General features: G+C 33.5%; 1 protein-coding gene across 7 annotated transcripts in view; it reads left to right on the top strand.

Moving 5' to 3' along the window:
- LOC145690472 (NFX1-type zinc finger-containing protein 1-like) overlaps positions 1 to 24,642 on the top strand; it is a 91,967-nt gene extending 67,325 nt beyond the window's left edge. For 5 of the 7 annotated variants that reach the window (XM_081765419.1, XM_081765388.1, XM_081765395.1 and 2 more), the window contains 2 exons: positions 957 to 1,231; positions 21,800 to 24,642. In XM_081765419.1, the coding sequence (XP_081621545.1) occupies positions 957 to 1,231; positions 21,800 to 22,512 (988 nt within the window). In that variant the 3' untranslated portion in view covers positions 22,513 to 24,642. Of the gene's footprint in view, positions 1 to 956; positions 1,232 to 7,843; positions 9,604 to 21,799 lie in introns of those variants that run through there. The other 2 variants (XR_014132240.1, XM_081765429.1) reach the window with 2 other exon arrangements.
- The last annotated feature ends 1,659 nt before the right edge of the window (positions 24,643 to 26,301 follow it).

The following is a 26,301-nucleotide window of genomic DNA, read 5'->3' as shown; positions in this document are numbered from 1 at the left end:
ACACAATACTTATACGAAAATAAATTCTTGCTCATGCAGATATTTAAGGGCACCATAAAAGTTGTAATGAGGGAATCGAAGGACGCGTGAAAAGTGTTCATCAAAAGCTTTCAGTCACTATTACCAACGAACAAATATATAATATGCCGCTGCCCTGAAACTTAAAAGCTCAATGTCTGTTCGCCATAGTCATAAGTTTTGCATTTATATTTAAACCCTTGTAACAGGGTGTCTGTCAGTCTCAAAAGTCACGAAACAGTCACGAAATCAGAAAACGGTCATGAAAGTCAAGAAAAAGTCACGAAATTTAGCTTTTGGGTCACGATTTTTTTCTTATCTGTACACATATAAATACTGACTGAAAACTGTTCTATAAAATGTCAAAATTCAGTACCAAAAATGTCTATGGTCTGCTTTAGACGCTAGCAAATCTCAAGCAAAGCACGTTTCTGTCACATGCATAGAAATTCGGCCTAATTCGCACTCAAATTCGCTCTTGAGATAGTTACGAAATTGTATGGTTTGGTAAAGAAAAGTTCACGAAATTTCAGTTTGGAATTTTAGTAGACACCCTGTGTAAGAAAATAAAGGACTTGAACAAATTACTGCGGTAGTCTGTTTGTGATGAAATTTTTACACTTTTTCTGAGGAGGTTTGTTTCACGATGTATCCGTACAATCATATATAGAATATTTCAACAAAGTTTATTTTGCATTTTGTCATGGAACAGATAGTTCTAATGTGTGGGTAGTTCTTTCAATCACTTTTCATCTTTCTGTTTAACGTTTTGAAAAACAAAATCTAAATAATGCAATGAGACAACAAAAATTTTCTCATTAAGGTAAAACTTCAGTGTCATTTTTATTTCCAAAGTATTTCATAAAAAAAATTACTGAAGTTAAAGATGGGCATATATTTTTTGTCTAAGCCATATGTAACATATATCTGTATTCTAGATTTGTGTATCTTGAAGATTGTGGGCACACCATAGAATCACAGGGACTTGAGATGTGGTTAAAACAAACGACAGAATCAGACCAGGAGATAGTATTGAAGACTTGCCCCCGATGTAAGACACCTATCAGAAGAAACTTTCGATATGGAAATCTAATTAAAACATTTTACGTTGATTATCATAAAGTGAAAAGAAAAATTTTTGGAGATGAAGCTGATATTCTAAAGAAGAAGAAAGAAATAGAGCAAATGTTGGAAACCATACGAAAAAACGAAGGTAATGTTTGATATTTTCTATACCTTATATAGACATTAAGAATTAGCTTTTTGGGTTAAGTTTACGAAAAAAAATAGAATAATACTTTAAAGATGTTTAAGTATAACTAAAATGCTCCTCAGCATGTCAAAATGAGGATATGGCATGCCGAGTGTAATGCAAATGAGGGCAAAACTACCACAGTTGAAGACGAGTGATGGCAGAAAGAAATGACCATCAAATGCAAGCACGATAAAACACCTGTAACTTACCACATATGAGAGAATTATAAAATAATTCATAATTGGATCGTCAATGTTTAGTTCACCCTGTGTGTGATGTATTGACGGTTCTTTGACTGTATTGGATCTTTTTGGGTTGATATATGTAATTAAAATGCGATTATTTCGAGTAGGTACTCTCAGAAATGCTTCGTCAGAATTCAGGATTTTACTCCGAAGATTTCGTGGTGTTTGTCGTTGCTTGCAAATTGTTTTCGTTACTTGAATTTGTTTTTCTTCCCAAGAAAATTGTATGGAAATCCTTTTGTATTGTAGTTCCGTATATTGGATAGAGATATTACATTCAGATACTCTTCTTCGAGAACTTCCTAGTCTTTCACTTAACCAAAGATAAATTTTCATTTACATAATCTTTCTTTGTTGCTCGTAATAAAATTCTGGCGTAATCGTTAAGGCTCTCACCTTTGGTGCGAGTGGTCTCGGGTACGATTCCCGGTGGGGACGCTCGGTCGAAATAGTGTAACAGCTTTTTTCAGGTCAGCCATCCTGAGTTGGGTTTTCCATTTTTTTTTTCATTCACACCACGCGGCTACCGGGATGATACCTAACATGGTCCCAGGCCTCCTCTTCCTTCAACATTCCTTTCTTCCGTCCCGATTCCCCCGGACGAGGGACATCGTCACTTATACATGACAGGCTAACATGGCCATAGCTGCCAAAAACCCAGAAATCTAATACCTAATCCTAATACAATTCTTTTAAAACTTATTTATTCGTATGCCTCTTACTTTTATCTTGTTAATAATGTATCTGTCAGAACTACAACGATATCAAAAGAAAATTATCATACACCATATTAATAGGACAAAACAAGAAACATACGAGAAAAGAAGTTGAAAAGAGATTTTTTAAAAAATGAAGGTGATTCATCTCTTGGCTCTGACTAGTTACTTTTGAGTTTAACGTCTCTTTCTCACACACCAAGACCAACATCTTAACATGAGATACAAATCACTTTGACATTCAAACATGTGTGTTAACCATATAAGCACGAGGGAGCTCATTGAATCTAATTAATTTCAAACCATATAGGCACGATAGAGAATATTTGAATCTAATTTCAGCTCTAAGCAATAGAGAAAATTAAATCTCAAAAATGCATTCTCTCTCCTATGAAAAATTATCTGTGATTACTGGGCCCGGATTTTTGTGCTAAAAACTGTAAAATATTTATTTTTTTATGTTCTAAAAAATGAAAAAAATTGCTAAAAATTAAAAAATATTTAACAAAAAATAAAAAGGAAAAGTATGGGAAAACGCCCAACATAAAAAATAAATACTGGTACTTATAGCTCCTATTCATCAGATGTCGAAATTCCACGGGCACTGCAGTGAATAAAGTCTTTTCCAAACTGTCCATCGTAAAGCCATGCCTATTCTCACGGAATAATGCCTTATATTGAAAAGTAACGTTCTACATCACCTAGTGTACTTGAAAAGGGGCATATCACGAATATTCACACCAACAACTTCATTTGTGTTTTGGCCTTCTTATACTTCAGATATTATACATAGGGTTTTATAGCCAATATTTTCCTTAAACAAATCCTTAAATTCTTTTTCTTACGACTTCAGCTTTCGAAGCAGAAAGAACATTCAACTTTCTTTCAAGTCACTTTCCTTTATCCGAAGTACTCAATCTCCAGTAGTTTCTAGTTTCTTTATAGCGTGAGTCAAGAAACCGAAATTGGAAGATATGAAAGCTGTCACATTTCAAGCTACTGCAACTTACTAAAAAGATGAACCATCGTCTAGGTTTGGTTTAGTTACTACAAATACAAATGCTTCAAAGTGATCCGCATAATATAGTACTGTATTAAGCCAGGTATCCCACTTCGTTGGAGGAAGTGAAAGATCGGGATTTGTTTCTTTGAAACGCTAAATTCCAGTTTGCAATTTTACGAAAATGCTTTCCCATTTGACACTAACTTGTCTATTTTAGGATACACGGTTCGGATTTTTTCACACAATTGATGTAGGCGTGTACGACACATGTCAGTGAATCATGTTAGGGTAGCATATGGAAAGAGCTTTACCAGCTTTCCTCATACGTATAAGGAGCACTATCCGTCAGAAAAAGCCAAACATTGTCGTATTTCACACCATTCGGCCACAAAATGTGCAGAGATCTATCGAACAGCCTCGCAATTGTCACGTGTTTCGTAACTGAAAGTTCTTTAAAGGCTAGCAGTGCTGTGCGTACGATTACTTCCCCTACGGTCACTCGTCCTCCCCTCAGTTTTGGCTTCAAAGTACAAAGCGCTCCTTTAGAAGCTCTTTGTTTGGCACAAGTTACTCCAGCGCTGATAAGCAGAATTTATGACGATACTGTTTCTACAGGTGAGAAACTGCTCATAAATACGATGGATAGATTTATATAGCCTATTCTTTTCCCCATGTTAATTTCTTTCGAGCAAAAGAAAAAAAAATAGTAGTGAAATTTAGAATAAAATAACGGAAAAATTATTAAAAATATGTATTTATAACAAACGTGTGTCAAATATTTATTTACGTAACTTTTATTCGGAAAATATGTATTTTTATGTGAAATAAAATTTGAAATTTACACTTGCAGACTCTTAATTGGGATAATAAACTTTGTTTTGGGCATGTACGTCTTTCGAAAAAAAAAAAATGTTTTTACATAAAAATCTGGGCTTTAGTGATTATATATAAATAATATTAAGAAGAAACAACTTCACCTATTTCTACCGATTTCAACCCCAAGCAATGAAGATGAGCTTCAAAGAAAGTATACATCAAAATGAAGTTTTTTTTTTTCTGTCTAAATGTTTAGAGCGCGCTGCTATTCCTGTAGAACTGTGGTATCTTTGATCTTTCCGAACTATGTGTTATCTTAGACAGCATTCACAGATTACAAGCATATAAAAATAATATATACACACACTAAAACAAAAATTTTACAAATGATCCAAAGAAATGCATCAAAAGATTGCAATATTGGCCAATAATTAGTTTTTAGATCAGGGGCCACAAATTTTTTGAACGGCCCTTAAATAGAATTTTCGTATTTTCTACGGAACAAGCACATCATATTGAGTTAAGTGATAGTTTGGGTTTGGCTATACTGTGTGTAGTTCTCCAGATATAAGGCGTACAAGAAAATTGATCGAAATATATCGGACCTTCTGATCCAATAACTTAACATTTAAAAATTTAACCTCAAATAATATAAATGAGTAAAATCATATTGCCTTTTTAATATAAATCATTTAAATATACAATTGAAAATGACGATTCACGTACAAACACCTGATTAATATTTTGTAGTAATCTGAAATTTTGATGCTCTATTTACAGTATTCACTTTTTCTCACTCTCTTCATTTTTAAATTATGAACAGTGTTAGTTAGGTCGAAACAAACTAATATTAACAAGCACAAAAATTTAGAACAACTTCCATTAAAAATTAGATTTACGATATTTCAAGATGTAAATATTTACCTCAATAGGCTGACTTTTGTCAAAAATAAACAAATAAATAAAAATTTTATTTAAAATCTTTTAAAAAATGAACATACACTAAAATACTCCATACAATTTAAGAAACAATAATAATTTATTTAAAATCAATTACATAAATAAGAGAAGTGGCCCTGGAATAGATCCCAGTGGTACTCCACGATTAATAACTACTTCATTTAATACGCATTTTTTATTTTTATTGTTAATTATTTCTGTGATTTCAGTTACTTGCCTCCGATTTGTAAGGTATAATTCAAACCATTTATTTGCTAGGTCTCAAATACCATAGCAACGGAGTTTTTCTAGTAATATATTATGATTTAGTAAGTAAAAGACTTTTTTATTAGATCTAAAAATAATCCTACATATATAATTCTTTCCCACCCAACAACTTCCTTTAGGTTTCAATAAAATGAAAAATTGCTTTGTTAGTGGATCTATATTTCAAGAAATAATGTTGTACAGTGGATAAAATTGAGTATTTATAAATTCAATCTATTACGCAACTGAACACTATTTTATTCAGAATTTTACGTATTATGGGTAGCAACGAAATCGATCTATAGTTTTCTATCCCATTCCGTTTATCTTATGTAACTGCTTACTTTTAGCAATTTTTAGTTTATCAGGAAAAGTTTCTATGGCGAGATACGCTGACAGATAACATGATGATTTAATTGAGTGTTTGTAACAACTTTTCATTACATTGTTAGATATTTCATCAGTCCCAACCAAATTGGATTTTTTTTTATCTGTTTTAGTATGATAATCATTTTCACTCTCTGGTACCAGTTTTAAGAATGTTGATTTCTCGCACTTTTTAATTTTTAGTTTCATTAAGTTTTATTAGTTTCCTTGTTTTTAATAAGAGTTTGTCCTACATTTGTAAAATACTTATTAAATGATGTTGCTATATCCTTGGATTTGTCATTATTTACGTCTTCATAAACTACAGGGTGCCCAAAAGTAGGTATAACCCTGCATTGATCACGTATAACATTCTAGCGTATAGGTTTATTTGCTTCGGCTGTTCCGAGCTTGAGTTGTAAGTAAAAAGACATCAAGAACAAATAATAAAGAAATTAACTAGGGATGTATTTGAACCTGAACCCACAAAGTAGGGGTGATACATATATTTCCTGACCTTGGGTCAAGGTGAGATCAAACCCGGTTACCAAAATTGGGGAGGTCTCATATATTCCGCTTGGGGGCAGCACTTGACTCATTGTTATTAAAATCTTTAAGCGTGTCCATAAAGTCCGTTGCAACCCCGAAAAATTTGAAACAGACAGATAGGAAATAAGAAAAAACAGTCTTTCATCATTTCAAAAGTACAACGTATCAACGTAAAATAAATTGTCCCATGGTCCTCCGCAGTCCCAGACGAGGTCCAACTAATTTTTTTTTCAAATGGAAAGGAGTCAACTTGCATATCGTATTAAAGTTGGTGTTAAATGAAAGAATATAAAGTCTCGACTCTCTACGATAAGCCTGTGCAAAATAGTGGTTCGTCGAAATATCAACACAATCTTCATTGCAAAGTCTTTGGCCACTCGTATGAATATGAAACAGTGGGATAGGTGTAAAAACAAAAACACAGAGAGTATGTCATTATTTCAAAAGTATAATGATTCAAAGTAAAAAAAAAAAAATGTTCCAGGATCCCTCGCAGGGTCCCAGACGGGATCCAACTCAATGTTGAAATGGGAAAGGGGTTCAAGTTGAGTATCGTATGAAAGCTAATGTTACGTGAAAGAAGATGAAACAAGTCTCCATTCTTGATAACCCTGTGCAAAATGGCGATGGGTGGAAATATCAATACAAGCGTCATTGAAAAGTCTATGACCACACCTATTAATCTGAAACAGTGAGACAGGTGTAAAAACACACACACACACAAACTAGAATATATCAAAGTAAAAAAGAAATGTCTCAGGGTCACCCGCAGGATCCCAGACGGGGTCCAACTCAAATGTTTCAAATACCAAGGGGAGCAAATAAACATGTGAAAGCTCAACTTGAACCATATATTTATCATGACAATAACCCAGTTCTTTATATTATTAATAAATTTTTATTGTTGATATTTTTAAATTTTTATTGTTGATATTTTTTGCTCTTATACTACATTCAAACATTTTTCATCAAGTTTTGTCAAACTTAATGCGCTTTTTTTTTAAAAAAAAAAAAACTTTCATTTCATTTTTAAAAGAAATACTGATCTGCCTCTTGACAGATTTCTTCTATAATATCTTGCTGCAAGTAAAGTTTGGAATTTCAATATACTCTGTTTCATTCTCTCTATGCCAATGTTCTGTTACAATATCACACTTTAATATAGATAACAAAGAGTACAGTTATAAATGTCCCATCGGAAAACCCAACGTTCCTCTATAGGTGTTTCTTAGGTTCTCAATATCACGAAATCCACTATGGACCACACACCTAACTACACATCTCCAAATTTGAGACTGTTTTGCATTGCTTACACCACTGCATTTACCAAAATTAAAATATTTCTTTGAGGTTGAACACTGAATTCCATTTCTTAATAGTCCGTTAACCCACTATATATAATTTCTTCATTATTTGAAACATTTTTACCACCTTTATCTACATGGATCACCACACTTTCCTTCATCTTGACACTGGTATAGTTCTGAAGTAGAAAGTAATATATTTGATTTGCAGTGGATGAAACTATTATTTTGTAATATTAAATTCAACGTAAAGGTATTTGAGAAACTGCTTTTACAACCAGTAATAGATAGCAAAATAAATAATTACAATTAAATAGACTAATAGATTACAATTGTATTTGTACTGTGCTACTTATACTTTACAGGAAATAGTTGGATTTGTAAAATTGCAGAGCAAGTTAGAAGTGAGATAGTAAGAATTGAAAGCCGTGAACACCATGTGCTCAATTCTCACACTTTGAGAACTTTCAAGACTTACTGTAAATTTCTGATTGACTTTTCTGAACTATCAAGCAAGCCTGTTCCAGAAAAAGCACTTCAAGATGCATATAGAATATTGCAATATTTATATGAACGAAGACTAGCATTAAGTTGTCAAGAAATAAATGATTTGGAGTTAGAACTGCGCCGTTTAAGAGCAAGTTCTATATTGTACCGCATAGAGAGCAGCTCTAATTTCGATTTGACTTATCGTAAATTAAAATCTACGTATGAAAGATTGAAAGAACATGTTCTTGATGTTAAAGGATATTCTAATGAAACAGATGAATTACTTGTTGATTTTTTGAGATCGTACAAAAGTGTCAGTAAAGAAGAATTTAAAATATACTAGAAGAAGATAATAGTATTTAAATGGAATAGAATATTAACTAGATTTGTATAACGAAGAAATCTAGTAGTTCAGTTATTGCAGTTTTTGTTTCATTAATGACGAGGTAAAACTTGGTTTCAGTGCCTAATGTTTACCGTATTATTGTAATATGCGTAATTACACTTGCTTTTGCTTCAAGATGTTATCCTAAGAAGTTGTTTACCTGTATAAAATTAACTTAAAATATAAATAGTCAGTGCCAAAATTATTAAATTTGAGGGTACATTATTGAAATGTTTTACAAACTAATACACATCGAAAAGTAAGCTATGTCGTTACCACATTCCTAATTTTGTTCAAAAGTATTAGAAGTTGGCAAAATATATTTTTACACGTCTTCGCAGCATTTTTGTGAGTTTATTTTTTTTATAAAGAAAGAAAGCAAGAAAAGCTATGATATGCTACTTATTTAGGTTTTCCACATTTCAAACATGTAAAATGTAAGATTATATATAATATGCAGTGATTTATATAATGTTAAAAGTAGGGTTATGGTGAGATTCGACGTTACAGTTTGTGAGAGCAGTAAACAAAATATTTCTGAGAGTTTTTGTTTTTCTCATAATATTTTATTTTACATTTTAAAATTTAATTTTGATGTCAATAAATTTCAGCATATTAGATTAAGATTTTCAAAGCTAGTATATCTTTTGGACTTCTGTCTTTCACATTAAATATTTCTTGTATCATCTTTCATATACTGTATAGCTTTCAAAGTTTTGAATAAGAATTTTACAAACTTCATCTTTTAGAATATTAATCTGGAATTAGAATATATCTATTAGAATATTAATAGAATTAACAATGTTTTAGAATATGTTTGTTTTTCATTGTATAGAGGTATTGGTTGATTTCTGCATTCTTTTTACAACTGCTTTTTAAGAAAATTAGCCTTCGTGTTATTTTCCCATATACCGAAGATAAAATGTAAAAAAGAAAAAAAAATCAGTAGATAATTCAAATCTATAATTAGCCCTTTTTGTACGAATCTGCCCAGGATGTCAGGAATCATTAATAATATATCTACTATATGTTTACATTTGTTTTTGTGAAAAGATTTCTCTCATCTCAGTGAGCAGGAGTGGTTTATATTGGCACTGTGTATTAAATGCTTAAGATAATTCTTAAGGGGTATGTATAAAAGGGTACCTATTACGATTTACTTACATTCTATAGTTTTAACTTTGTAAACTTTAGTTGTAATATCAGTATTGTATAACTTTCCATATATTAAATTACTGTAAGAAACCCAAAGTCTGGTAAGTTTTAATTTATTTAAATATTGCATGTTTAAAAGTCACATTCAACAATTTAGTATTTTCTAAGGTATTGTATGGTTTACTTACATAGTGATGTTCAGCAATAGTACATCGTTGTCTAAATATATATACAACTTATTTTATTATTATATTTTTGTAGTTTTTCCCTTATCCAATTGCTAAACACTAAGCTTGTGTAGCGATTTATAAGTTTTATATGCACTTTCGGCAGCGTAGATGATGATGATAAAAAAATAAGTAGTAATAATTTATGTAATTATTATTTTTACTGTTTTACTTGGACATGAAATAGTGAACAATTTTTGTAGTATGATAATAGAAAGTAATGTTAATTATATATATATATATGACAGATAGATAGATATAATATTACGAATGCAAACTATGTTCTATAGATGCCATTTATGAGCTCCTTTTGTAACATCTTAAAGATAGAAGGGAAGTAAGAAGGATATTGCTGAAGTCTCGTATTTTTGCTAGTCTTCAAAAAGTAAACTGGGGATCTTCCATTTTGAAAGCCAATTAAGGTACTTTATTTCCGGATGTAATATGTCACAGTACACAAGGTATCTTTAATGTCACTTGTATCTCCAGTAATATGATATGTGGTCCATAGTGGATTACGTGGTATTGAAAACTTAAAGAAACAACTACAGGGAAACGTTGGGTTTTCCGATGAGACAGTTATCACTGAACTGTTTGTTAACTATATCCAACAGGAGAAGAGAACTGTTCTTTCAACGAAAGAAACGTCAACAATGTAGTTTCTTGTCCCAGAAAAAACTCACTTCGGTAGTAAATTGTGATCTTAAATAAATCGTATTTCTACGATTTTGTGTAGCGAACTGCGATGCTATACCGTTTGTAAAGAAACGCTGGTCTACACGTATGTAGAAAATGAAAAGCACAAAAGGGTTTAACCCTTCTGAAGGCTGAATTTGGAACTTAAAATCATCGAAACTGCCACCAATCAACTTGGGACCGCAAAAATTACGGATTCGACACCAATATAGGTCGTTCTTTCTATCAATTTTCTCTGTCAATCCCACTCCTCTCTAGAAGTGCTAAAGGGTCTTACACCAACTGGGGTTGAACTAGGTGCCACTAATTAACTTAGTGACGCTAAAACCTAATGATTCGACACCAATATCAGTCGTTTTCGATATTTGTAAATGTCACCATTTCACCCACCCACCCTCCGCGTGCTAATGGGGCTGAACTTGATTTAAAGGGCATCGGGAATGTCATTATTTATCTAAGCGACCTCGAAAACTATGGATTTGACACTAACATCGGTAGTTTTCGATAATCGAATCGTGGCAATTGCAACGGAACAGAAAAATGTGCATATACTTCGGGAGGTGATTCGTCACACCAAAAGACAGTCCTCTTGTATGGTGCATTGAGGTGCACATTTTTCTATTCCGTTTCACTTGTCACGATTCAAAGTTGGCAACCCTGTCACTCTTGTACGACGCGGAATTCGATAATATGCAAGAGGACATTTTGTCTTTTGATGTCATGAATTATTTACCGCAGTATTTGCATTACCTCCCGTTACACCCTGTATAAGTTTCTTATGAGTCTTCGATCTTCCCATTGCAACTCAACTTTCTTTACAACTTTCAACGACGATTCCCAGTTCATGCAGTCAAAAGCCTTTTCTAAATCAATAAGTACCACATACACCTCTTTTCTATAAATCTTTCACCGATCACCCTTAATAATCCAATTGCATCTCTTGTGCTCCTACCTCTCCTGAACCCGAACTGTTCCACCTCAACTTCTTCTTTTGTTCTCTCATACAACTTTCTGTTCAAAATTCAAAGGAAAGCTTTTGCTGCATGACATATGAGACTAATAATTCTATAATTCTCATCTCTCTTTGGGTTCGATTTCTTAGCCATCGGTATCATGATCGTCTTTAGGAAGTCTTTTGGCCACTCTCCTGTTTTATATATTTCATTTGCACAGTCTGAACAATTCTTTCTTGTCCTTGTCTTCCATATTCTTTCGATTGATATATTATCTATCCCGGTTGCCCTTCCATTTCTAATCTGGGATATAGCATTCTCCATTAACTACATAGATTTCTCTGCGGTATTAAAACATTTGTTGAACTTGTACAGGAGAACATGCCAGATATAACCCTTCTTCTCAATTTAACCTTGAAAAACAAAAATTGATTAACCTCAGAGAAAACAAAAGTAGTGTTACATATTAATAATAACATAGCTACAGTTTGGTACATACGTTCGGCTAAAGATTCCTGGGAATGAACGGCATGAATTAGTGAATCAACCCCATACGAAATGAAACTAAATACTAAATACATATTCACAATTACACGCAAATAATCAATCCAAGTAAATCAACATGATAGTCATACTCTATTTTATTTTACGTCTGGTCAGTTATTCTAAACCGGACCATTTGAATTTGTGATCGAAAAAAATATAGTTTCCATGAATTGTCTAGGTCTTAGTTCGTTTCTTCCCCCTCTTATTTATACATCTTCTGGCACAAGCTACTGAGCTTTATACAGAATATTTCATGCCATATACCGTGTGTATATAATATGAAAGTTTTAAAATGAGTTAATATCCTTATCAACATTTCAATTATACTGAAATACTGACTGTAAGGATTTTAGAATATTTTTGCGAGCACATTTTAAATTAGTATTTTCCATTTAAGCTATAAATAAATAATACTGGCGTTTAAGGGAAAGATTTGTCTAAAGATAATTCATATATCTCATTGAGCTAAACAAAATCATGTAGGGAAGTCTAAAATTCCCATGTGTAGTTTTCGAAATAATCCATACAAACTGACATTTCTGTAAACTTAAAAAAAATGATCCTGTACGATAACCACGTCACGTATTAAGATGAATTTCATCCTGAAGTATACTCAAATCAAGATTTTAATTATTTGACTAAAAAGAAGACGATACACATTATGGTTAATGAGATACAGCTCAAAATTAGGATTAACTCTTATGACAGTACCCAGTATGGTTAATGATATATAGCTAGGGTTGGCAAGATAATTTACTTGTTACGTATTTTACATAAATTACGCGTAATTTACTAGTAATATACGTCATGTAGAAAACCAATTTTTTACGCAGACGTAGAAAACTATATTTCTTTCATTAAAACTAAGATCATTTTGAATAGTCGGTTATATTTAAGCTTAGTTTTCTTATTTAAGCATTAAAACATTATTATCTTCTAAACATTATATTTAAAAGTAATGATTTCATGCCAAATCATAGTAATAAAACATAATTTTGGATAACCATTCGCCGGCCCACTACTACTTTCCACCTATTAGCGCACGCACAAGCACAACCACCCAACATATAAGCACACACATTAAAAATATGTGTTGGTTCGGATATGTTTGAAAGTATCAAGTAATCTTTTGATTATAACAATTTGTTATACCTTTGCAGCTTTTAATATAAAACTCGAAATATTTCAGTATACTTTGAAACCTCTATTAGAAAAGAGAAAGAGATTGACTGTTAGGCTCATTTCATCTTCATATTACACACTAACACACACACATAACTGATACGAAAAATATTGAACAGAATATTGAAATAATAAATTTTAGAATAAACTGATTCGTTTTTCTTCCACGTCCCAACGATACTATATAAACCACTTCACTTAGCACTGGGACACATTGAATTTTCGATGTACAAGTTATTAGATTCTCATTTTAAACACAAACTGAAAAAATATAAAAGCACCCAAGAGAACATTATACTACATTTTTCGGAATGAACTCATTTATTTTGCTCTTTTCTTCCAAGTCCAACAACAACACTAATCATATTACTTCCCTTAGCACTTGACTATCATTTGATCTTTTTATTATGAGCATGAAAAATTTCTACATTAATAGACAAAACTGAAGAAAATACTCAACAGAATATTGAACTACTCGTTTCTTCGTTGTTTTTGGAAAGAAACAATTTCTTTCTTCCTAGTTCGAATACTGAATATATTTCACTTGATTCCAATAACACTGAGTATATCATTTCATTTAAAACTTAGCCATTATTTTAATTCTAAAAAAAAAAAAATAAATAAATAAAAAAAAAATAAAAAAAAAATGTTACATGCCATTTCCATTATAGTTTAGTACAATTCGAACACAATACTCTTAATCACACTAATATTCATAACTTGAGTGGTCTTGTAATTTGAGGGTGTAGTATATTTGAAGTAGTTTCTTAGAATGTTCGAAGCTGAGCCGGTTCCTTGTGACGTTATGGACAAAGGACCAATTTGAGAAAAGTCAATTTGCGCTGAAGATGCTAGGATGTTCAGTAACTTCATAGCAAATTCCGACAACTCTTTATGTTGCCGAGTAGCGAAATACCAGAATGTGCGTGGTGTTGTAATTCCCTTCTTCATAAATTCTTCAAATTTTCCACATTTTCCCCGATATTGCTGGCAGCTAGTTATTCCTGAAGGGCCGAGGTTTTCCAACAGAAACTCCTCTATTTATTCGTGATGCTTTTCTCAGACATTGCAGAAAGTCGTCACAAATGGAGACCACGAAGGCTTACCATTGTTGTTGTATTGCACAATAGTTTCTCCCACGACTTCTCTGGCATAAAACTTTTCTCGATTACAGAAATAATGAAATGGGTTTTGAACAGTCACCAAATCGTATTATACAATGCTACTTTACAAAGCCAATACAAAATTCCCAGTTCATGCTTACGGATTAAGTTTTGCAAAATCCAGCTAGATTCCATACAATTTTAGGAAGAATTTTTTTTAAAGCTCAGCGCGTAGAACATTTTCTTTTAATTTGTAGACCTGTTTCTAATTTTTTACGTATTTTACGTAAATTACGCGTTTTTTACACGTATTTTACGCGTCACGTAGAAAACTTTTTTTTTTTTTTACGCGTAATTACCCAACCCTGTATATAGCTAGTGATGAGTAAATTCCAGGAAGATATTTTTCGGGAATATTCTCGGGAAGATTCCCAAAAATGGGAATTTTCCGGGAATTTATGTACAATCACAAAGAAAATTGCATTCTATTAGTATATTATGATTTTAGTTGTTCTTCTTATTTTTTTATCACAGTATATTATTACTGTTGTCGCCAGAAGATTCTTTAAAATGTATATTCTGAACGGTATTATGTTACTTTAAGGTGGAAAAACTGGTATAGTAAGTCCACATACTTTTACAGCGCTAAAAAGTTTATATGTAAGTGGATTTTCTAAACTTGGCTCTACTACTGATATAAACATATTAAATTTTTAAAAGTTATAAACAAATTAGGTTGGGTAACTGCCAGAAGACACATGTCTCACCATTTTATCAACATTTGCGCATATATATTTATGTTCACAATATTTGCAAGATACTGACTTATCTTTATAATTTGGCACGTAATATCACCACACACGACCTTTCTTCCTACCTATTTCTCGAAATTTCGTGGGTTAATTCACATGTAAGAGAAGTCCGAGTACCTCTTCAGAAATTCGAGTCAGACACAGGAGACAGACTGACGTCTATTACTAACTGTGGTTCGGGGTGTAATAATAGTAGGGTACTTCATCTCTGTTTCTACATAACTTCTACATTACTTTACAAACTGGGTCCTTTTCATCATTTGTAAATTAGTAGGGCCTACTTTGCTACTTTTTAGTGCAAATGGAAATAGAACTTTAAAAAATCATATTATTAGCTATATAAAGTACAGTCAATGATTTTTTTTTAACCTCCAAATTATTTAAAACCTAGAACTAAATCATAATAAATTAAAATAAAGTAATTAGTCATATGGTTCTTATAATTTGGAAGATAATGTAAATAAATGGAAATAAATTCCTTCCCGGGAATTTATATGCAAGGGAAAAACCCGGGAATATTCCCATTTTTTTTTTATTTTCCTTCCCACCGGGAATATTCTCACTGCCCATCACTAGATATAGCCCAACATTAGGATTAACTCTTATGACAGTACATAGTATGGTTAATGAAATATAGCCCAAAACTTTGATTAGCTCTTAAACCTCAACTTCTGTTTAACTGTAACTTTGTCTGAAAATAAGATACACTTCAATTGATAGTTACGACCAAGCTGAACAAAATGATAAGTTTGATTCTAAACTCGTATGCGTAGTTTTCGAGAAAATCCAGAAAAATGAATCTTCATGGCGTTTAAAAATGTCATTCATTGCCAATCTGATGCAGTTAATACTTTTTTATTTTGCAGGTATACATTATTTATGTATTATATATGCAAAATGTGCACTGTTAAATACTGTCTATTGTAGTTTGATTTCTCCTAAAAGTGATGTGCATACTATTTGTAAACTTTCCATGAAACATTTCAACAAAGTTGATGGATTCGTTTTACAGAAAAGATAGTTATTTTGTAGAATGGAATTTAAAGCTTATTACAGAGATTTAAAATATGGTGTATATGTACTTGACCACTTCAGGATACTAAATATTTCTACTGTATAGTTTCAACCTAAACAAGAATTTCTTCTAGAAATTGTGCTCGTTGGAAATAAGTTATTAAAGATAGATACGTTTGGATTATACTAGAACAACACGTAAGTCGAGATAGCTAAATATGTGGTCTTTCGTCTTTGAACTTTTTAATTAACAATTAATAAGACTAAGTTTCACTAATTTGTATGTTGTTAATAATTTATTCTGTTCATGATTCAAAACACATCTCAGGTGCGTCACGGGAAAACGGACGATCTGAAAATAGATATAACTCCTGTAACGTGTAAGGAATTTTTATGTGCCATAAGGAAAGAATTCAGTATTACATGAGCCTTGTGAAGCAGATATATTAGGAAAAAAATGTCACTTAGAGACCATTTGTATGAATGCAAGTGTGAAATCGTCCCTTGAAGTTCATTCATCTCTCTCCACAGTTCTCGGGCAATTAGTTTCACTTGTTGACGGTTGGCGTGCGAGGCAATCTACACGAAAAAGACAAATGAAGGTTGCTGACAAAATTTAGTTTTTTATTAATTTTTTACCTAAGTTTGTACCACATTTAGGGAGTTGAAAACGGGCATTCATTTATTTTTTAACCGCGCAGGTTTTGTCGTAGCGGCCATTTTGTATAGGCGCCTGAGCACATTTTGAACTTTTTAGTGCATTCCGTTAAACGCTAAATTTTAGGTTTTAAAGATAATGAGCTCAAACCAAAACCATATGAAAGATAGTGGAATGGACAATATTCTATGTTCCGTGCACATTGAGACGTGTTTCAGAACGTCGAGAAAAGAAGTTCTGAACATTGAGGTTGGAAACCTAGAAATTGCAATTTTGGAATGTACATTTTGAAACGAAATAAATGAGACTCACCTTCAATTCTTTGTCTACATAGAAACTAGATAATAGACAACGTTCTGAACAAGTTTCAGATCTGAGGAGCTTATACTTGATTTTTTGGAAATTTTTAAACATTGCAAATTTTCGAAAATCGTGTACTTTCACCACCAAATATCTCAGGGAGGACAGAAGTGAAAAATCCCAAATTTGCACAAAATAAACGATAGTTGTGCAGTAACAAGTGGGTAAAATTGCATTACTGAGGCTCGAGTAGTTTCTGAGTTATAAGGTTTTTCTTCACTGGGACAATATCATGAAGCGTCATTGGAGTGAATATAAACTTTGTAGCAAAAGTCAAAATGTGCATAATTTATGAATCGTACAAAAAACGAAAGTCGTCTGTTATTTCTTTTCTGCCTATAGCGCTGCTGTTAAGACATCAGTAAGGTAAATAGTTGACTAATTTGTGTACAGAGTTTGACACTGATATTGAAAGTACGACCTGTAGGAGTTGTGAACTCTGTGAGTGGGAGTTTCCGGCGAACCTTAGTAATTGCTACCTTAGTAATAGATAAATTGTATGCCTGAGATACTACATTATATCAACACAAAACCTGCACATGTCAACACAAAACAAAATCGTAAATTTTACATCACTGCAACTACTTATAAATCAGAAACTACTCAAGTCTGTGATGCAATTTTACTCACTTGTTACAGCATAATTATCGTTTATTTTGTGCAAATTTGGAATTTTTCGCTTCTGCCCCTCCCGAGATATTTGATGGTTAAAATACACAATTTTCGAAACTTCGCAAAGTTTAAAAATTTCCAAAAAATCAAATATAAGATTCTCAGATCTGAAACTTGTCTGGAACGTTGTTTACTATCTAGTCTCTATGTAGACAAAGAATTGAAGATGTCTTATTTATGTCGTTTCAAAATGTATATTCAAAAATGGCCATTTCTAAGTTTCCAACCTCAATGTTCAGAGCTTCTTTCTTCGACATTCTAAAGTACGTCTCAATATGCACAGAACACAGAATGTTGTCAATTCCATTATCTTTCATATAGTTTTGATTTGAACTCATTATCTTTAAGACCTAAAAATTTGCAGCGTTTAACGGAATCCTCTGAAAAGTGCCAAATACACTCAGACGCCTATACAAAATGGCCGCCAGAAACAAACCTGCACGGCTAAAAAATAAACTCGTTTTAAACTCCCTAAATGTGATACAATCTTAGGTAAAAATTTCAAAAATAAATAGTTTGTCAGCAACTTTTGACCTGGAAATTGGTCGATTTCATCTGGATTGACCCGTGCGTAAGTTTATATAATGTACGTTAATTTTTTTCGCGCGCTCGACTTGAAGTAGCTCCACGAAAAAGAAATACACATTGATACCATATCTCACGGACTAAAAGACGCTATGGACTGTGAGATGCAACTTAATTTTTAAGCATTTTTTTTAATGCCGTTTCGCAGAGCTTACGGTCTGTACATTCTAGTCTGTGGTTCTGGGTTTTGTGATGACGGGTCGGGAAGTAGATAGTGTTAGCAAGCTTGTGAATCTCCGCAACTCATGTTCGTCTCATCGGTACACTGCTGCTGCCAGTTGAATCCAATGTTATCAGATAGAAATAGATACACCCACCACAACCATTTACCCAATCCACCATTTCTGTCATAAATACAGGCTACGGTGGACATCCGTATACAATATTCAATACATATCACATAGAAATATAGAGACTGCGGTATCGAATATATGGCCATTTTAAGACTGGCGGAAATTTTAAATCAAACACTAGACATTTTAATATTAATTTCGAGTATAAGACACACTTGAATTTTGGGGGCAAGTTCTCGAAGAAAAAAGTGCGTCTTATAGCCCCTAAAATACGGTAGGCCAGATGACCGCGTAAACCTGGAAACATCACCGAATCGTAACACGAGTCTACCGGGTAACATGACCAGTGTTTCTTTCAGAAAAAATGTTCCGGAGGGCATTGTTGGTACTATTATATTCATCATTATGTTATAGAGGTATTATTTCGGCCAACTCCGGGGGGCACATTTCTGGAAGAAACACTGAACATGACTCGAAAAACATCCATTGAGGCCTCAACAGTACGCGGGATAGCTCCATTCTGTTGAAACTTCATTGATCTTTTCATCTTTAGTCTGTATTTTTGGCTCCAAGAAAGTGTTAATCACCGTGATGTACCGAGATAAGCATATGGTTATAAATCTGTCTTTATAATCAATGATCCCATTTACACATGTAGTACACCAGTTTAGGGCTTAACAAGGATTCATGTACTTTGCGGGTGATTATTGGCTCCCAATGCCAAGATAAAGTATGAACTTCGTCATGAGGATGACAGTTTTACGTTCGTTGAAAATGACCTGCATGTTTCTGGCGAAGGCGGAACTTTGTGGAGTTCATGTAAGTACTATAGAATAAATAATTTGTACGTATTGAATCGCACGTCCTTGCGTAGGATTTGCCGTACTGTGTTCTCGTTCGATCTTAATTCTAAAGTTGGTGCAAGTGGATTCGGGATTGATTCCCGGTGGGGGAATCTTGAAAAATTCGACCGCATTGCATTGTGGTGGTTCGGATTCTACCTTCAGTTGTAGGGTCACGTCTCATATAGCCTCCGTGCTGAAAAGAATGCTAAACTCCAATCTCATATAGCGTAGTGGCTTTGGCGCAAAATACCCGGGTTCGACTTTTGGTAGGAGCTCGTGTAGTTCGGATCCCACTTTAACTATAGGTGTACGCCTTGCATGTAGCCTTGCTGATGAAGAGAACGTCTAAACGCGAATCAATCACCCAACCACTCTAATACACCACTTCAATTGGAAAGTATGTCGCTGCGGACTCCCCTCCCCCTTTGAAACCAGAAATGAAAAAAAGTTAGGGAAGGATGAAACAAAAAGAAACAAAGAAAAATCAGCATTAAAATAAAAAGTTACAGCACAAAAACAAAAAGTTATGTGGAAAGAAAGTTCTGTTAGCATTTGATTCAACAGAGAAAGGAACGCAGATTTTGTAAAATATTTTACAAGACATTATTGGATAGGTACTTTTCATAATAATGGATATGTACTTTTTGTAATAGTTGAGGACATAATGAAAGGAAAGTTGTTATATTTGACAACACAGCAAGAAACGTAAATATTGTAAAATCTTTTTCAGTACTTTTTCATATTCTTTTACTCGAGATTTCATCTTAGTTTCTTACTAAAATACTTACTAGCATATCCTCAATTTATTGCCCTAACAAATCAATATATGTTGCCAGTAAAATACATTGGGCAAGCTCTTGATGTGATAACCACAGTATTTCATGTTACGCCCCCCCCCCCTATTACGAAATCCTGGCTATGTGCTTGTCCTGAGAACAGGCTTTCATTTTTTCCGTCCTTCGGGATTCTTGGCGTTCCGGCAGGATAAGTGTTCCCCATGAGACGACGCGAAGATATTCTCGTTTCGTGAATTTTGTAGAAGTTTCGTCTCTATTTTCAAAGATTTTTTTCGGTCTCACTTCTCGAAGTTTCTCGTTCCGTCTAGTCGAGAAAATTTAAGACTTAATTTTCTGAAGTAGTACAAACAGTATTCTTGGTAAAATGTTATATTTAGTAATTGAAAATTCAAATATGATCATAATCATTTTGAGTTTAACATTTCTTTCAGCAGTGAGGCTATATGAGACGAGACCTACTGATTAACATGGAATCCACACAAGAGCTCCTGCCCGGAATTGAACCCGGGTCTCCCACGCCGAAGTTTAGCCACGAAGGAGCTCTCAAATATGATGTGGGGTAACTGTTGAATAATTACCATTAGTTAAAAAAAAAAATCATCAAAATTCCTTAATTAATGTACAGTACATACTCAAACGAACATAAAACTCCTTAGCAGTACAAAAGTACTGGTAAATATTTTTTAGAAGTAAATTTTGGTAGGTGTGTATAAAATACAGTTTCTGACTAACCTATGACAGGTCTATGATCTACCACAGGAATCGGTAATATAACAGAGCTAATGTCATTCAATTAAACAACTTAGGCGATTGAACCAGACACGAACAAAAACAACTCTCATACTTTATCCCATTATAAGAACTAAATATTTTGACGCAATAAAAACCTAAAATCTTGAATAATGTGGTGAGATGGCAACCTTCGGTATAAACTTGATTTGCATAATAAAATATTAAATATAATATCATTGTTAAATATACAATCAGATATTTAAGAATCAAACTTCTTGATATTTGAAAGTTAATACTGCTGCTGGCCACAAGACGAAAAATTTCTCGTCTCATCTCTGTTCTCGTTTCAAAAACTGTCTCTATTTTTAAAAGGTAGTTCTGGTATCATTTTCGAGACAAGATAAAACATTTCGTATCACTTGAACAACACTACGAGCACGTGGTTCAATCTACATTACAGCTCAACGTGTTCGAAACATAGTAACGCATCTTCAGGTGGTATTGCCACTTGGAAAGGCCCTATCCGATATTGAAGCTGAACCGAAAGAGCCAATAGGTTTTAATAGTAGACTTGTTACTTTTCACGAAATCTTATGGGAACACACTAAGCTTTTAATGTTACTGCGCCATGACTGCAAATGTAATTCTATGGGCTGCCCAGAGGCAGAGTGAGGTCAATGCCCCTTTTTTTCTACGTCCTATCTCATATTTCTAGTTAGAATTATTCATTTGAAAAATCGTCGCGTTTACCATGATGTACCCTGTATTTACATGAATACAAATTCATAATTTTGTTAAAATACTTATTTATTTTTAGGAACCCCAATTCTATTTGGGATGGCAGCTAAACTTAAAAATGAACTTGGTGGTGATGTGCAAACCAGGCCTTTACATTCCATAAATAGCATGCATCGCCTTCAAGTCTTCTGCACTATCCTTTTGGAAATCTCTACGTTGATCAGTAATTCTTGTTGGAAAATGTCTGAAGAGTTAGAAGAAGACTTCTATGGTGCAATTAATGTTATTCTATATAAACTAAGATTATACTTAAATGACCAGGAATTTGAAGATTTTAGTCTGGAATTTCTTCGTTTGAAAAGAATAAGCCTGTTTTATATTATTAAAAGTCATGATAACTTCAGGTTAAAGTTCCCTCAGATAGAGAAATTGTATAATAAATGTGCATCCGGACTTTTAAGTAACCAAAGGTACGAAAATGATTCAAATATACACAGATCCTTAAGTGAACTTGCCAAAATAGTTAAAGCACCTACTATAACAGCAGAGGAAAAGCGCCTGGTAGTTCAGGCAATGACAAGCCGTGAAGGTACAGGTCGCTGGTTCAAGTGTAGAAATGGACACTATTATTACATAGGTGATTGTGGAGGTGCTATGCAAACTAGTCAATGTAATGAATGTAACGCAGAAATAGGCGGAGAACAGCACAGACTTTTAAGTTCGAACCGTTTCGCTCCTGAAATGGATGGAAGCACCCAACCTGCATGGCCCACTATGGGCAGAAACCAGTAACACTTTTCTTTACTAAGGCAAAGTGTGTATTTAATTGTAAATGGCAGTTTATTAACTTCTTAAACAGAACAGGGAAAGGAAATCTATTACGATGATGAGTTCACAGCGTTTATGGTTTTTTGGTAATTTGTAACCACTATGAAAGAATATTGTAAGTAGCTATTTTCAACTCCTCATTTGTTGTGTAAGTCAATTAAGGCACAACACGGAAGTTATAAGCTTATCGCCAATAGGTAGTATTTCATAACCTGTGGAAAAAAAAATGTAAAAAAAAAAAAAAAAAAAATCATGATAGGAACAACATTGTACTTTGTTGGTAAACAACCATGGTGTCAGTAGTTAATATTTTTTACTTTGATTTGAGTTCTTTAGTATGTTTATTGAGATGAAGTTTTCAAAGGAACATTCTGCTTGTATTTTTCTAATATATGTGTGTGTGTCAATCACAAATATACTTCATTAAAGTACCCAGTGAAAACAATACATGTTCATCAAACTTGCTATAGTGCGAAAGGCCCCAAAAGATGCAACAAGCCTCAAAGTTAAAATAAAGCAATATTTATCAAGTATTATACTGTATAGTGACTTCATTCCATCAAGTTTTAAGTTATGTGATAGTTTCATACTTGTTTTATGTATTTGTATGTAGGAGTTTTATCTTTGTTTTAAACTGTGCGCTTTGATTTAAATATAGTGGATGAATCAAGCATGTTGTTTACTTCCATGAGTACTTCCGGTCATTTCAAAGAAAACTGCTACATAATGGAAATTAGTTATGTTTTGTATTCAATGTTATAAATCTTATAACAAAAGACAGAATCGTAATTTTGGATTAAATTTTCGTAAGATATTTTTAAAAATAAGTAGATCAGAGACAAGGAAAGTAAAAATACATATTGCATTCAACTTTTTCGTAAAATTGCAACATCGTTGTTACCGAAAGTGACGAAATTACTTGGCTCAGTCATTTTTGCATGTTAAACAAAGCTACGTAACTTGTGTAAAATTAATATACATGGAAAAGCGGTCAACTTTTTATACTTATTGGACGGTATATGATTTGTCATAACTAAACAGGTAAAAAAAAAAAAAAAAAAAAAAGTTAGGTACTCTGCATGCTATGTATATATAATTGTAAATCTATTTTTGAAAATCAAAAGATTTTATTAAAGACGTTTAAGTTTCAAAGTTGTTTTAGATAGTAATGTAAACACGACAGTATTCTCAGTGCTTTGTAATTAATCTCTCTCTCAAAATAATTTGTGGCATACTGAAATATAATTGATGTAAGATTAATCTAAGATGTTTATGTACCAAACAATCATCAATAAAAAGAAATGTCAGATGTCCCATGCTTGGTCACTGAACAGTTTCAAATATCCTTTGTATGTGTGTACAATCTGTGTACGCATGATCATACCTAGTTTTAGACAGTAGATACGTTGTACTGTCAATCGGCCAAATAGTATGTTAGTGCTGACAAATATTTACTGAATTACTCATAAACTTCATAAATGTTGTTTCTGACTGGACAATCGTAGTCATGTGTCTTTGAAAAACTACATGATTTTTTCTTTCTTTCTTCATAACAACATTTACATTTTACTCAATCTCAATTCAGTTTAGAGTAGTTTTGAGAGAAACAGAAACACAGAAAATGGAAAAAAAGATACTTTCAATAACAATGATAAGTCATACTAGAAAGCGGGGGAAAATCTGTCACTCTGGTACACATCCTAAAAATGTCATTCCATTTCTGCTTTGTAAAAGACGAAAAAAAGTGTATGTAATTCAGGGTTGGTACTGACCGTGAAATTCAGGGAACTTAAAATATGAAAAAAAAAAAAAAAAAAAAAAAGCTTATAGAAGATCTAAGAAGAACATTTCAAAGAATTCAAAATTAACAAAAAGGCTGAGGAAAGAAAATTATCTTTAGAAATAAGACGCTTGAGGAGTGCCAAAAGGTGTTTCAAAACTTTGAAAGAAAATAAACACACTGTAATTCTAATACTACAGAATTACTAGTTTTTAATTTCTAATATTCAAAGCTACATGCCAAATTATGTGTTGACTAATTTATGTTAGTGTACTCAGAATGTCAAAATATTAAATATATCGTTAGTGCACAATTGTTGTTTGGTATTATTTTTATTGTCTTCCAAATACAGGAAGTTTGACTCATCAGTATTACAATATAGAAAACTTATATACTGCATTTAAAAAGTACAAGGAGAGCATTGGACGGCTATGGAAATTGTGAAGGCCAATGAAATAAAAGGATTTTTTTCTAAACCTAACCATAAATGGTAGTGTTCACGGCTCAGGGAAATATATACCAGAATTTTAGTATGAATCCTGTAATTTCATGAATACTAAACAGTTTCGGAAGTTAATGAAAATAAAAGATCGATGTAATGCTTCGGTGAATAAAAATTCATTAATTTAGACGATATAATGATAGAGGTTTACAGATGACTGATGTCGAATATAGACTCAGATTAAGATTTTTTTTTTATTAATTCAGTGGTCTTTAGTTAAATCGACCTGTGCTGTTAATGCAAGATGAAGGATTACTGTATTGTGTACTCTGATAGAAGAGATACTTTTATCCGGAGATCTATTGTTGTTAAGAGAGAAAGAGAGGTATGCCTCGCTGATGTGAAGGGGAGGGCAAGTCTACTACACTGCTCAAAAAAATTAGGGGATCAGCTGAAATATCACACAAGACCTTAAGATAGTGTATGGATAAGCTTGTGTTTGACTCATATATATCATACAAGGAATGCTTTAAGATACACTAGGAAAATGGGACACATACTGGTGTTGGGGCACGGAAAACCTTGTTCACATGGCTCATGAAACAAGACGGTTATGTGTGCACTCTCGAACTGCTCAAAAATAGGCAAGGCAAAAACACTGATCCTTAATATGGCGTATGATCACCTCGAACAGCCAACACAGCCTCGTACCTGCGTGACGTGGATTCAATCAGCTTATCGATGAGTTCTTGGGGGATCTTGTGCCACTCATCCAGAAGAACGACTTCCAGCTCTGGAATGGTTGTTGAAGGTACTGGCCTAGCGTCAATTCGTCTGCCAAGCATATCCCAGACATGCTCAATTAGATTGAGTTCCGGAGAGCATGCTGGCCACTTCATCCGAGCGATACCCTCAGCTTCCAGCATCTCATCCACTAACCGAGCTCTGTGAAGACGAGCATTGTCATCCATGAAAAGGAACGAATCACCAATGGCACTAGCATAAGTAAGAACAAGAGGTTGCAGAGTCTCATCCCGATACCTGAGAGCCATCAAAGAGCCATTTCGGACGATGTGGAGCTCAGTACGCCCACTAATGCTGATTCCTGCCCACACCATCAGTCCACCACCATAATACTGGGATCTTTCTCGCACAAACATGGGATTGTGTCGTGTTCCATTCTGGCGCGAGGGGGAGCGGTGGGTCAGTGGTAGAGCGTTCCCCTCCGGTGCTTGGGGTTCCTGGTTCGATCCCAGCTCGGCCGTTTGGACTTTGTGGTGTACAAACACCGTGCTCGTGGGTTTTCCCGGGGTTCTCCCGTTTCCTCCATTTTCTTCATTCCACCATTTCACTCATCTCGTATCACCGTCTCCTTTACCCTAACCAGCATAATCGTGGGACGAAAAACTTTAATGATTTCATTTTTCTCTCTAGATGAAAACACATCGATTATCAGGCTCCATACTGAATCAAGACTCATCAGAGAAAAAACATTGCCCCATTAGGCATAGCGTTAGGGAACATCAGGATA

This window comes from Thermobia domestica, chromosome 1, assembly GCF_964235325.1.
Source record: "Thermobia domestica chromosome 1, izTheDome1.hap1.1, whole genome shotgun sequence".
Classification (NCBI taxonomy): Eukaryota; Metazoa; Arthropoda; class Insecta; order Zygentoma; family Lepismatidae; genus Thermobia; species Thermobia domestica.
Note: the sequence above shows the minus strand (reverse complement) of the source record. Positions and strands in the feature narration are given on the sequence as shown.